Raw genomic sequence first — 14,413 nt, 5'->3', positions numbered from 1 at the left:
CAGTAACTCTTTAGTGCCCTGTGCCAATTGGCTGCTTATTCAGCTTAGCGTTGATTGTCAACAAACATTTCAAGAACTGTAAGACTTAGAAAGCAGAAAGCACACAAGTATGGTTATAAAAAACAAACTATGCAAAGGATCACTTTACAATGATACATTCTTAATAGTACACTTTCTTGAGAATAAATTAAGTTGTGTTGATATTCTAGTATAAGTCCGTAAAGATCATGTGACCCTCAGGTTAAGGTCAGTTTTGCCAATAGGTTCAGGACTAATGTATTGTATTGTGGACTTCAATACAATGTTACGTACCGAATATTAACGCCCTGGGCTTTGTGGTTTTATATGAAACAAGGTTTGTCTAAGATTTTTAATAATAATGAAGACCCAGAATGTGTAAGTTTAAAAAGGGGCATAACTTTTGCAATTTTTTTACCATAGATGATAACAATCTCATATGCATAATGTCAGCAAATTTAAATGTTGTATGCTGAAAAGGTGTAGAACCCTTTGGACAAATTTGTGTCAACAGGCTGACAGAAGACTGAGGGACAGAGAGAAAGACAATGGGAAGGACGGACAAACGTTCATGATAATTAGAGTATACTCTCATTTATTATGTTCAGGGTGGATACAAACAAATTGTGAAGTACAACACAAGAGGTTAAAAGCGGCCACAAAATATCACTTTTTAAATGCTTGGATAACAAGAGCTGTCAGAGGACAGCGTGCTCGACTATTCGAATGCTTGACAGTATAACGTAAGCCATCATGGGGAAATTGTTCATATTCAATAATTTAATAGACGATCTTTCAAAATTAAAAAAAGGAAAAAAAAATGTTTGGGGGGGGGTAGGGGGGTTGAGAGGGGGGTATAATGTGAGGTGTGGTTATTTATTAGATGATCTTTCAAAAATAAAAAAAGGGAAAAAACTATTTTTTTTGGGGGGGGGGACAGGGATTCTGGGTTGGGGCGTCGTGTATTGTTTGGGTGGAATCCATTGTTGTATTCAGGTAAGTGTTGTTTTGTCAAAGTATTAATAAAATCTGATCATAAATGAAGAAGTAAAGGCAATGTAACTAAAGTAATATGCATATTATAATTAAAAAGGGCCATAATTCTTACAAAATGCTTGATACAGTTGTCTGCTCTTGTTTATAGATTGGGGTCATTTTGGTTAATAAGTTTGCAAAATATGAAAGTAATATGTCAAGGGACATTTAAAATATTTGAGGTGGTACGCAAACTTAAACATAGATTTATCAATAATATGCATATTCTAAGTGGAAACGGGGCCATTATTATTATAAAATGCTTGATAGAGTTGTCTGCTCTTGTTTATAGGTTGGGGTCATGTTCGTAAAGAAGTATGCAAAATATGAAAGCAATATATCAAGGGACATTGAAAATATTTGGGGTAGTACGCAAACTTTAGCATTTGCACGCTAACGCCAACACAAACGCTTATGCCGACGCCGGGGTGAGTAGGATAGCTCCACTACATATATTTCATATATAATAGTCGAGCTAGAAATTGTTTACATACCAAGAAAATGAGGTATTAATAAGAGACCAGAAGACACTAGCAAATCAATAGATTCCATCATCTCTGATAATAGGCAAAACAACTTTACGACTATCAATATCATGATTGGCTGTTGACTACTCAGTTTTCAATCGACCCTGCTTCAGTCTGTTAATCACAACACCTGGTAACAGAGCAACTACAGCAATAGCTAACAGCTTTAGAGTGGTGGCAAATGTGAATATATCATCTGTACTTCGGAGATCAGCTAACATGCATCCAGTCTGAACGCATATAAAATTGTATGGCATCAGACCTGAAAATGAAAATAATAGGTTGCATTGGCAAAACCTTTAAAACAAAATGTATGTCTGAAGTTCAACAAGCCCTTTACAGGTTTAAACCTCCTAATGCTTTGCATGGGCTGTTCCAAGGAGGCTATCCCAATTTCAATCATTCTGTGTTTATAATTGGTGCTCAGTTGTAAAAGGAGTGGAGAAGATGATGAATTGCCCTCTTCATAAACTGCAAGTTTCGAGTTTAATTGCTTGCTATATTTCAAACATCACCATACTTCGAAGCACTTATACTAATCATATACTTTTCCCCTAGATGAAAGTGGATTTTTTGTTATGAATAAATTATAGGGAATCAGTGTCCTATACATTTAACTCAGTTGAATGTGGAATATTTGTAATGAATAACTTGTTGTAAAACAGTGTCCAACACACTCACCTATAAACACTGAGATGGGGACATGACACAGAGGTCCACACACTCACCTATATACACGGAGATGAAGAACATGACACAGAGGTCCACACACTCACCTATAAACACTGAGATAAAGAACATGGCACAGAGGTCCACACACTCACCTATAAACACTGAGATAAAGAACATGACACAGAGGTCCACACACTCACCTATAAACACAGAGATGACGAACATGACACAGAGGTCCACACACTCACCTATAAACACTGAGATGAGGAACATGACACAGAGGTCCACACACTCACCTATAAACACAGAGATAAAGAACATGACACAGAGGTCCACACACTCACCTATATACACAGAGATGAAGAACATGACACAGAGGTCCACACACTCATCTATAAACACTGAGATGAGGAACATGACACAGAGATCTACACACTCACCTATATACACGGAGATGAAGAACATGACAGAGGTCCACACACTCACCTATATACACAGAGATGACGAACATGACACAGAGGTCCACACACTCACCTATAAACACTGAGATAACGAACATGACACAGAGGTCCACACACTCACCTATAAACACAGAGATAAAGAACATGACACAGAGGTCCACACACTCACCTATATACACGGAGATGAAGAACATGACACAGAGGTCCACACACTCACCTATAAACACTGAGATAAAGAACATGACACAGAGTTCCACACATCTCACCTATAAACACAGAGATAAAGAACATGACACAGAGGTCCACACACTCACCTATATACACAGAGATGAAGAACATGATACAGAGGTCCACACACTCATCTATAAACACTGAGATGAGGAACATGACACAGAGGTCCACACACTCACCTATATACACGGAGATGAAGAACATGACACAGAGTTCCACACACTCACCTATATACACAGAGATGACGAACATGACACAGATGTCCACACACTCACCTATAAACACTGAGATGAGGAACATGACACAGAGGTCTACACACTCACCTATATACACGGAGATGAAGAACATGACACAGAGGTCCACACACTAACCTTTATACACAGAGATGAAGAACATGACACAGAGGTCCACACACTCACCTATAAACACTGAGATGAGGAACATGACACAGAGGTCCACATTCTCACCTATAAACACTGAGATAAAGAACATGGCACAGAGGTCCACACACTCACCTATAAACACTGAGATAAAGAACATGACACAGAGGTCCACACACTCACCTATAAACACAGAGATGACGAACATGATACAGAGGTCCACACTCTCACCTGTAAACACTGAGATTAGGAACATGACACAGAGGTCCACACACTCACCTATAAACACAGAGATAAAGAACATGACACAGAGGTCCACACACTCACCTATATACACAGAGATGAAGAACATGACACAGAGGTCCACACACTCATCTATAAACACTGAGATGAGGAACATGACACAGAGATCTACACACTCACCTATATACACGGAGATGAAGAACATGACACAGAGGTCCACACACTCACCTATATACACAGAGATGACGAACATGACACAGAGGTCCACACACTCACCTATAAACACGGAGATAACGAACATGACACAGAGGTCCACACACTCACCTATAAACACAGAGATAAAGAACATGACACAGAGGTCCACACACTCACCTATATACACGGAGATGAAGAACATGACACAGAGGTCAACACACTTACCTATAAACACTGAGATAAAGAACATGACACAGAGGTCCACATTCTCACCTATAAACACAGAGATAAAGAACATGACACAGAGGTCCACACACTCACCTATATACACAGAGATGAAGAACATGATACAGAGGTCCACACACTCATCTATAAACACTGAGATGAGGAACATGACACAGAGGTCCACACACTCACCTATATACACGGAGATGAAGAACATGACACAGAGTTCCACACACTCACCTATATACACAGAGATGAAGAACATGATACAGAGGTCCACACACTCACCTATATACACAGAGATGACATACATGACACAGATGTCCACACACTCACCTATAAACACTGAGATGAGGAACATGACACAGAGGTCTACACACTCACCTATATACACGGCGATGAAGAACATGACACAGAGGTCCACACACTCACCTATATACACAGAGATGAAGAACATGATACAGAGGTCCACACACTCACCTATATACACAGAGATGAAGAACATGACACAGAGGTCCACACACTCACCTATAAACACTGAGATGAGGAACATGAGACAGAGGTCCACACACTCTAGTGTTTTTCCCAGGATGGCAAAGGGGCATGGCGCATTACTTTCAAAAAGGGCATTTTAGCGCGCGTTTTAGACAAAAAAGGGCAAAAACGTTCCCGGAATACCTGAATTACGGGGAAACATGTAATCGCATAAGAAGCAGTTGTGGAAAATATAACATATAAACAAGCACATTTATTGGTAATAGATCATTTGCTGAAATATAGCTGCACAATGTTTACTTATAATTTGACTACCTAGGTAAGAGTTGAAGCAGAGCTACATGATGAGTGCAATTCAATGCATGACTAGTTTAAAGAGCTGAAGGCTCATTATTTAAATATATGACTAATACAAAATTGAGGTACATCATATCCTTTAAAAAATAAATATGCAAGCAATTTCAATATTTAAGTGCATATACTTGTTCTATTAATATTTGAGCTACTTTGCTATGTTTCATTAAAAGTCTTGTTAAAAAGAGTCAAAGTAAATTGAACGCTCTTTCAAAACAAAACGAAATAGTTAAACCCATTGACTTTTTTTGAAATGTACAAGGGTTATGTACACTGCAATCATTGACTGCACATAGGTGTAATTCAAAGCAACACTAGTCAAAAGAGTTGAACGCTTGTGATATAAAGAAATGACTTTCAGTTGTTAACAAGAAGACAAGGAACATTTGAGTATTTCAATACAAAACAACAACAGTTAAAACAATTGATAAACTTGTAACATAGTAACATACATTTTTGTCCTAAGGTTATGTACACAAGATAACTACAAAGATAGCACATTGATCTAATTAAATGAATGACTAGTCCAGAGGCTGAACACTTCCAACACTTCCGTTGTCAATAAATGACTAGATAAAGAATAAAGGAACATCTAATTATTTCAATATTTAACAACAATTGTTCAAACACTTTATAAACTTGTAACTAACTACTAACTAAGGTGATGTACACTTTATACATTGATAGCATCAATCTCAAACCAATGGCAAAACTAATTACATCTTGAAATCATATGATGCCTTTGAAAAATGAGTTTGATTACTTAATCTTTCTATTTGTTTATATCAAATGGCTTTTTCTGATGTTTATTCCTTGTTCCAACCAGTCTGTACACTGTCAAGTTTGTCAACATGGTCTTGCCTCTGTCTTTTAGCTAGGTGGCTGATCATATCCATGGCTGTTCTTTTGGAGGGTGGCTTTTGTGTGTTAATGGTCAGTTCTTTGCTGACTTGGTCTTTCTCCTGTTTCTTCCTCTGAATAATGTGACGGTATTCTCCAACTGGTTTTGGTAAGATAAGATTTATTTGAGTCGGCAAGAGTGAAATAACAACAAACATAAGCTTGGGCAGCTTGTACAACCGACTATAAACACATGATGAATAAGGATTACAAGTGTATAATGCTGGAAAAGACTGAGATCAATATGTTATTAAATACGGCAAATATACATTAAAATATTATGAATAATATTATAACATCAGTTGTGGAAATTTAAAAAGTTAAGAATTGTCTGCTCAAGTCAGATATTTTTTTAAGAAATAAAATATCCACTAATTTCTTTTAAATAAATAAAGGTTTAAATAAATTTGTTTCTAGACATTTATAAAAGAATAAAATATCTACTCAAATTCTTGTAAGTAAATAAGAGTTGTAAACAAATATTACAGAGCATACACAGACAGTGGCAACTAAGCTAAGCAGATGCAAAAAAAAAATCACGGATCCATTACAGATTAAAAAAAAAAAGTATCCATTAAATTGAAAAATATATATACACAAGGTATGAAACGCACTATATGCCTATTGCTGAAAGATTGTGGAACACTGGACGTGACCTTTTTCATCGAAAACACACATGTTCCCATGCAGTTGCCGACAAAATGCAACTGGATTCGTTAAAAGACAGTTAAAGCAACGTGATGACACAACTAACCGATCTTCTGCTCGGCTAATAACTTTCATATTCAATTCAATTTGACTTTCTCGCTATATGTCACTCGGTGTTTTATCTACACATGTACACCATTTTAATTTTAGAACGCGTCATCTGGTTGGTTGTTCTCATTGTGTTGGCCAATGATATGGCGTTTTAGAACCGAGCATTCGATCGACAAAATATGACAGCAAAACACAGACATGTAGCGAGAAAGTCGAATTTAATTGAATATTAAAGTTATTAGCCAAGCAGGAGATCGGCTAGTAGTGTAATCTCATTGCATTTACTGTCTTTTAACGAATCCAGTTGCATTTTGTCGGCCACTGCATGGGAACATGGAGGGGTAGGGTTCGGGGGGGGGGGGGCAAATTTATGATACTGCTGCCTGTGCATCTAATTTGTGTTTTTATCAGTGACACTTGATGCTGTTGGGCTCATAATTTCTGGACAAATGGTTTTAATAGGACCAGTCCCAATCAGCATCAAAGTGCATGGCCAGCAAAGCAGGGAAAAGGCAGAGAAAAGGAAGAGGATGGGACTGCAGCCATGACATTCACGCCGTGACATTATATTTCTTCAAATATTAAACGCTCTCAAAAATATAATATCATTATCAATTCAAACTTTCACGAGTCAATCATGAAACTTTAAATGATCGTGACATGTCATTTTTGAATAATGTAGGCATATTCGTCATGGAATATGCTTCCACTGTCTGGAGCCCATGGACCAAAACTGCCATCAATAAAGTGGAAAGAGTGCAGAACCGGGCTGCACGCTGGGTGCAGCGAGATAACTCTCCCTTTTCCAGTGTCTCGGCCATGGTACAAGATCTAGGCTGGAGATCGCTCGCAGATCGTAGAAATGACAGCAAACTCATCATGTTCTATAAAATCTATCACAACCTTGTTGCCATACCTCTCCCACAATATATAAAAGCACCAATCCGCTTCACTAGACACATGCACCCACTGTATCTACAAAAGATACAGACAGGATCACTCTACCACTATTACTCCTTTTTCCCACACAGCATCACACTATGGGACAAGCTCTCAGCTGATATCGCTACCCTATCCGATCTTGTTCAAAGTTCAAGAGGGCAGTGGTAAATGTGCGGTACTAGTCTGTTAAATGATGTTTTTAACCCTCACTTTTATCTTTCACCTTCACTAAACTCTTTTAACCACTTGACTTCTCTCCATTCTCCTGTAGATTTCAAGCTTTTAGTCTCACTACCCAACAATATCCTTTGCTGGGTCCTTTTTACCTTTCACACTCACTAATGTTACTGACGTTCACCTTTTCCCTGCCTATAATACTCGAAAGAGCGGTTGGCAGTATACAGAGATAGATAGATAGATGGATGCTTGTTTATGTCTAAGACAGAAACAAAACTCTTCCTGCTACATAGATAATATTAATTTAAATAGACTTACCTGAAAAAATAATGCGATTTAAGATACAATTTGCTGCTGCTCGTTTTAGTTCGCCAAAATTCAAAATTTTCCAAAATTGTCTTCATGTATCCGAGTTACTTGAAAGCCTGAAAAACTAGCATGACGTCATAAGCGTTTATCGGCCATTGATCGGTATATTTACCGGCTACCGGTCCAGATTCTCCAAGGTATCTCCGAAAACCCTAAATAGGTAGCTCGCCCCCCTCCCGAATTTCTCAACGGATTTGCGTGAATCTCAAAATCGGTTCTGAGCAAATTTAAAAACCGGAAATCCGGCCCAGGCCGGAAAATTATCAGGCCTAATAATAATAAGATGTATTTAACTTATTATGATTTATATTAATATATTTACCTTGCAATGTAGATTTAAGTTCCATGCTGTTTCAATAAACTGTACAGCACGACAAATATAATAAAGCAATATATGCATATGAATCTGATTATACACAGATCCACTAACATATAATTGAAACCATGTTTGTCTTATCCCATTTTCTAACAATAATCTTGACAGATGTTTAAAATAACATTGCGAGTAAATTGATCGCTTACAATATGCAAACACTCGTTTCCGTGACATACATCCACCGAGTAGATTACAAATAAATAAATAATGTTGTTGCTTTCTAAAACATTTTTATGCATCGTTGATTATCACAGACATTTCATCAATTCCTTCTTATTGTATAACCTCCATCGTTAATTCGATCGTTTACGACGTTATTTGCCATTTATGCCGAGTCACAATTTAATTCTGTATAGTCCGCCATGTTGATAAAATGTCAAATGATGTAAGCGACAGGTGCGCATAGCAACGTTAAATCGTATACGCGATTCGCATTTTGTTAAATTAGTATACGTCTCAGTAATTATTTTAATAATTAGATCTAATTATCTTAAAGACAAAAACGATAAAGAATAAATTTGTTTGTGATTTTAAATGTAATTATGTGTCAATGTATATGCTTTGATATAACTGAATAATGCATGCAATGCACAATTGCCACGAGAATAACATCGAGTTTTTCATCAAAAGTCTCCGAAGTAATGATTTTATCGTGAAGGAGTACACATTGCCGTCCAAAAAGTGCATTATCGACTGATACTGACACGGGGTTATTCACGCATGACTAATTCACAGTTTTGGAACAGTCAGTTTGACTACCTTTAAATCGAGCACTGTTATAGATTAAATCTACTCGATTAATGTACATGTGTAGTCGATTAGACGTTGACGTCTCTGGAGTAAATCAAGCACAGTAGGAGCGTCACAGACAATCAAGGAAGCTGATTTTGCGGACCAAGTTAGATCGTAAGGCAATAAAGATGTTATCGATAAGGGCGTGTGGCGAAATTTGCCTTTGAAAAGAAGTGCGCGTGGCGAAATTTGCCTTTGAAAAGGGAAGAGTGGCGATCCGGGAGGGCGGCGTGGCTTTTCGCCATGCTAAAATGGCCTGGGAAAAACACTACACTCACCTATATACACGGAGATGAAGAACATGACACAGAGGTCCACACACTCACCTATAAACACTGAGATAAAGAACATGACACAGAGGTTAAAACACTCACCTATAAACACGGAGATAAAGAACAGATGTATAGGAATGTTGAGTATGGGAGACACCATGTTCAGGAACCAGTTGGGAGTCATGGGGAACAGTCGCAGGAACAACAGGAAGAAAAACAGACTATCAGAGTTGTCTGACACCTGAAACATACCAGTATACATCTAGTAGTGTAAAAATGATTGCCTTTCCTCTGTGACAGGGGCCTAGAATAAAAAAACATACGTTAGTCAATATTCTATCTCAATTTCACTCAATTTTTTTTCAATTTGTTTTATTCATTTGTTCAGCATGCTCAAATTGGTAATCAGAAATGTTGTTTTGAGTCGGACTAAGTTTCAGCTGATAATTAAGATTGTTCGAGGGCAGTGTTTTTTTCTCCATTTTGGGAATGATATGGAGTCCTCTTAGATTGGTAAAATTCGCTGTGTTTTGACTTAAATTAGTTGCTATTTTGATAAAAAATGCTTCAAAATTGAGAATAAGTGTTTTCAGTATAACATTTTCTAAGGTTGAACATTATTTAGCTGTATTGGAGATGAAAAAAGAATTGATACCTGAAAAAAACAACAATTGAAACCTTCAATTGGAATTTTTAGGTCCCATTTTGGGAAATATATATACTTTTTCTCAAGGGGACTGGTGCCGAATACCGGACCCAATTTTGAACGAAAAAACAACACTGAAGGGCCCACTGACATTATCAATATTCAGCTGAGTAGAAAATTGCATATCATCATATGATCTGAGCCAAAAAAAGAGATTGTTTCTGATAATAACCAAGATATCACAAATGAAGCCACTCTCAGACCAGGAAATGTATGTCGTATTATTTATAACTTTAGTGAAGAATTCCAAAGTCTGTATCTAAACAATCTTCAATATGATTGTCGGTTGAAAATTATCACATAGGACATGTTTACAAAGCATAACTCTTTACATAAACTTGTAAATACAATTTAATAAATCATAATTTGTATGTCCTCAATTGTTCTTTATAACAAAAATGAATAAACCATGCAATCATTTTTTTGACAGAATGTAATCATTATTTCAAAATAACATATCCTGCAAATAAGATATTATTATATTTTCAGATTTATAATTGATAAGGCATTGATAAATTAAAGTGTTCAATATTCCAATATTTATGTATTCACAAATTTGCAGCCAACATTAAAGATTAACAACTTATACTGACACATTGCAAAAACATTATGATAACTTAGAAGCAACTTAAATGTAAAACCTTTTTCTGCATGAAGCCAACTTTGTCTGGGAAGTATTTCACGATGTAGTCTTTCCCAAAATGCCGTGAGAGCAGATAACAGCAAGACGCCCCAGAGGCAGACAGCAGGCAGGTCAACGGAAATCCGTACCAGAGACCAAAGATGGCTCCACCAAGCAGATTCTGTAATGTCAGATAGGCATTTTGTCATTTTTGTAGTACCTTTGAAAATCAAATTAAATATAAAGACCTTTCTTACTAGATTCAAGTTTTACAGGCTGTATTTGAAACTCTAAGATTCTTATGAACAGCAAACAGCATAAAACATGAACAGCCTGCGAGTGACTGTTCTAATTTTATGTTGGTTTCATATATATATATATATATATATATATATATATATATATATATATATATATATATATATATATATATATATAGACATTTTACTTTGCTCCTGAGTCGGAAAGGTTTTGACATAGGAAATTCAAGGATGCCTGCAAACATCTATTAATTTTAAAATGATGTGCACAACATGGACATTATTACCCTCATATGTTCAAACATCAAACAATTATTAGACACAATTGTGAGGTTCAGAACCTGTTACTAGTTTATACCCACATTGCACTCATTGATGGTTTCAAGGTAAAAAGTTCCCTCATGTCCACAGACTTCATACTAGAATTACCATACTTTGCTCCAATTAAATATGGGGGATACATTATTAAATATTAATGAACACCTACTCTAAACTACTTTTTCCTTGTCCAAACACTTATTTCATAAGGTGAGGTAAGTAGTCTTGCTTGTTAAGGAATTTCATGAGAAGTTCAAATGAAAATAAGAAGTTAGAATACCCAGATTACCATAAAGAATGAGCCAGGGATTGCAAAGGTCTGTTTGAACATGTAGGCAGAGCAGTAGAGTATCAGAACGTACAGCATGTTGTCATCATGGTAATCATCCAGCAAGGTCGCCAAAGCCTTCAACTCATCAAGGTTACGTGGAAACTTCAGTGCAGACCTTGACATTGAATAACATATACATTGAGTTAAGCATTGAATATGACCATTGCTCTGGGAAATCAGGATTTAATGCATGTGCGTAACGTGTCGTCCCTGATAAGGCTGTTCAGTCTGCACAGGCAAATAAGGGACGACAGTTTCCGAATTAATATTCTCTGTATTTTAGCAACACAACTCATTACAGCAGAAAATGTCATCCCTTATTACCGTGTGCTGACAGCAAATGCTAACTAAGGACGTCACTTAGCAAGGCTAAAGTATATTGAGTTAAGCATATTGAAAAGTGTTGTATACCAGTCATTTGCATGAATTATTGGTTCTTTAAAAAAAAAAAGATACCTGTGTAGAATAGAAGCTTGATATTGCTGGACCAATAGCAATCTACTTCTCACCAAGAACAGATTCAACTCAGTTGTCCAAACACAAAGTTATACAATTATTATCTAATATTTAAGGTAAGTTTATGCATGACATAGCATGTCAAATTTTTTTAAGTGGCTTTTTATATTGGGCCCATTATTCAACCCCGTCCCTCTGCTTCAAATGTAAATTATTTTTACTAACATTGATGATTATCCACTTTTTGTTCAGTGATTCAACTCAAGAAAAACAACGCTATAAATCAAGGATCAAAACACCACTAAATACAAACTATAATGACATTACAGCTTAGTTGATGAATTATCATAATTTGAAATTGACTTAATTATAAAGCATTACAAATTTATGTGAAATCATTGACTTATAAATTATTGTTAATGATACTGCTATTTTCATTAAATCTTAAACATTTGGATCACATACATAAATCAAAAATTATAAAAGTTATATAACAGTCTGGATGGCCAGTTTGGTATAGGCAATAGTCTTTTAAATCTAAAGAACACTTTCTAAGCCAGCCGGAATAAACTTTTTTTAAATTCTATTCTTGTCAGTTTTATGAAGGTCTACAGTTTAGAAGTTAAAATCTAGAAATATTAGGCACACACTTAAAACATTTCCCCAATGTCCTTTCAAAAGAAACATCTAAGCATGATATAGTCTTAAATGAAAATTCCTTTTAATTTAAAAATGAACCTTTGGAGACCCCTGTAGGTGAGATAAATCAATGCCGATATGTTAACTAAATTGTTGGTTGACTGCTATTTAACTTACATAATAGATTTTGTAACAATAAGGTCACTTTAAGCAAATGTGTCCTATTTCAAGTCATTTCATGATCACAGTTTCTTTTAATTACAATACAAGTATTGTATAGTTGAATTGACCACTCACCGGTCAGATCCTGTATGCTCCGGTAGATTGCTGGCCAGTAGGTAGATTAGGAGACAGGATGTTGTAAACACCACAGGTATCCACAGCACAGAAGCCATGGCTGCCTTTCAACAAATTGTTTCCTAAAACAAAGTTGCAAAATAACAGGGTTTTTTATCTGATTTTGGGGAAAGGGCCTGGCCTTTTTTGAGGGGAAAAAAATATCGCGAAATGCCGGATTTTGGGGAACACAATCACGTTAAACGCCGGATTTTGGGGAAAATAAGGAAAGTCTTAAATAATCAATTTTACATATTTTACTGTTTTTAAAACAAAATTCAAGGTAACAGATAATTTTTTATGAAATTTTCTACACTGGATCAGGTTAACTTATGTACTTAAAGTTTACAAAAAAACAAACAAACAAAAATATTTTTTTTTGGGGGGGGGGAATGAAATCTGGGGGAAAATTTACCTGCTGAGGGAAAAAAAAACGAGGGGAAAGGGCCGTTTTTCAGCGGGTCACAAAGAAGGGAAAAAAAACTGAATAAACTTGGGGAAAGGTGGCCAGTACATAAATAGTCTTTTACAGTGTACATGTATCATGTTTGGGAAAGACTCTAAAGTTGTTGATAAAATGTGGATATTCTATACCAGATAAGTCGGGCCATGCAATTTTAAAATCAAGCAAGTCTAATTTTCCTGTAAAAGTGTTTGTAGACAAGTTTATTACGGCAGTTAGACAATATTGCAAGATGATAGAGAAACATTTACTGGCTTTTCAAGCAAATTGTCCCAGGGACAACCGTTTAAAATATTTAACAGTATGACTTAGTCAATATAAATTGCCGCCATAGTCTTTTGATGATTTTTGCTTTGGCAGACTTTCAGATTAATTCTGAACACGAATTATTTCAGCTACAGTTTGACTTAACTGAGTGTTTATTAAAAAAAAATTATATTTATATATAAATATATAGTATAAGCTGCCAATTTGCCTCTTCAAGGGATTTTTTTTATTTTGGTAAATTGATAAAATTGACGAAAAAATCATATTTGCAAATTGGTAGTGCTCTATGTGAGGAAACAAACAGTAAAATTGAAAATTTACAAATTTTGAGCATGTTGAGATATGGTGTCAAAAATGAGTGTACAGAAGTGTTCACCAATAAGTTATATTCGTGACTGCAAAACGAACCCAAAATCGATTGCTTGAAAAACACGAAATGAAGATTCGATTTCTGCGCAGTAATTTGTTCAACAATTTTTTTTAATAATGTGGGAGGATTTAACTGAAAATTTTGACAGTTGGCTTATGGCATGTCGTAAAAGTAACGTACATATTTTTGTAATGTATATATAAGAATTTTATATTGATTATA

The 14,413-nt window shown here is 35.9% G+C and overlaps 1 protein-coding gene across 2 annotated transcripts; it reads right to left on the bottom strand.

Annotated features, from left to right (window-relative positions):
* Positions 1 to 950: 950 nt before the first annotated feature.
* LOC127847355 (transmembrane protein 41A-A-like) lies at positions 951 to 14,351 on the bottom strand. Of its 2 annotated transcripts, none has more exons than XM_052379212.1 (6): positions 14,230 to 14,351; positions 13,053 to 13,174; positions 11,619 to 11,775; positions 10,771 to 10,932; positions 9,526 to 9,664; positions 951 to 1,842 (listed from the first exon to the last, which is right to left on the bottom strand). In XM_052379212.1, exons 2-6 carry the CDS (start codon positions 13,148 to 13,150, stop codon positions 1,664 to 1,666), a joined length of 735 nt encoding a protein of 244 aa, XP_052235172.1. In that variant the 5' UTR covers positions 13,151 to 13,174; positions 14,230 to 14,351; the 3' UTR covers positions 951 to 1,663. The 2 variants fall into 2 exon arrangements, with proteins under 2 accessions (XP_052235172.1, XP_052235170.1); XM_052379210.1 differs by lacking the exon at positions 951 to 1,842 and adding an exon at positions 4,877 to 5,836.
* Positions 14,352 to 14,413: the final 62 nt, after the last annotated feature.

Source organism: Dreissena polymorpha, chromosome 10 (assembly GCF_020536995.1).
Source record: "Dreissena polymorpha isolate Duluth1 chromosome 10, UMN_Dpol_1.0, whole genome shotgun sequence".
In the NCBI taxonomy this organism is placed as follows: Eukaryota; Metazoa; Mollusca; class Bivalvia; order Myida; family Dreissenidae; genus Dreissena; species Dreissena polymorpha.
The sequence above is the reverse complement of the archived record's forward strand: the minus strand, read 5'-3'. Positions and strand labels throughout refer to the sequence as shown.

Coding starts and splice junctions, on each gene's coding strand:
- LOC127847355 (XM_052379210.1), bottom strand. CDS start 13,150: ATGGCTTCTGTGCTGTGGATACCTGTGGTGTTTACAACATCCTGTCTC. Junction 10,933..11,618: donor TCCCTGGCTCATTCTTTATG/GTAATCTGGGTA, acceptor CTGACATTACAG/AATCTGCTTGGTGGAGCCAT. Junction 5,837..9,525: donor CTTTATCTCCGTGTTTATAG/GTGAGTGTTTTA, acceptor TACCAAAACCAG/TTGGAGAATACCGTCACATT.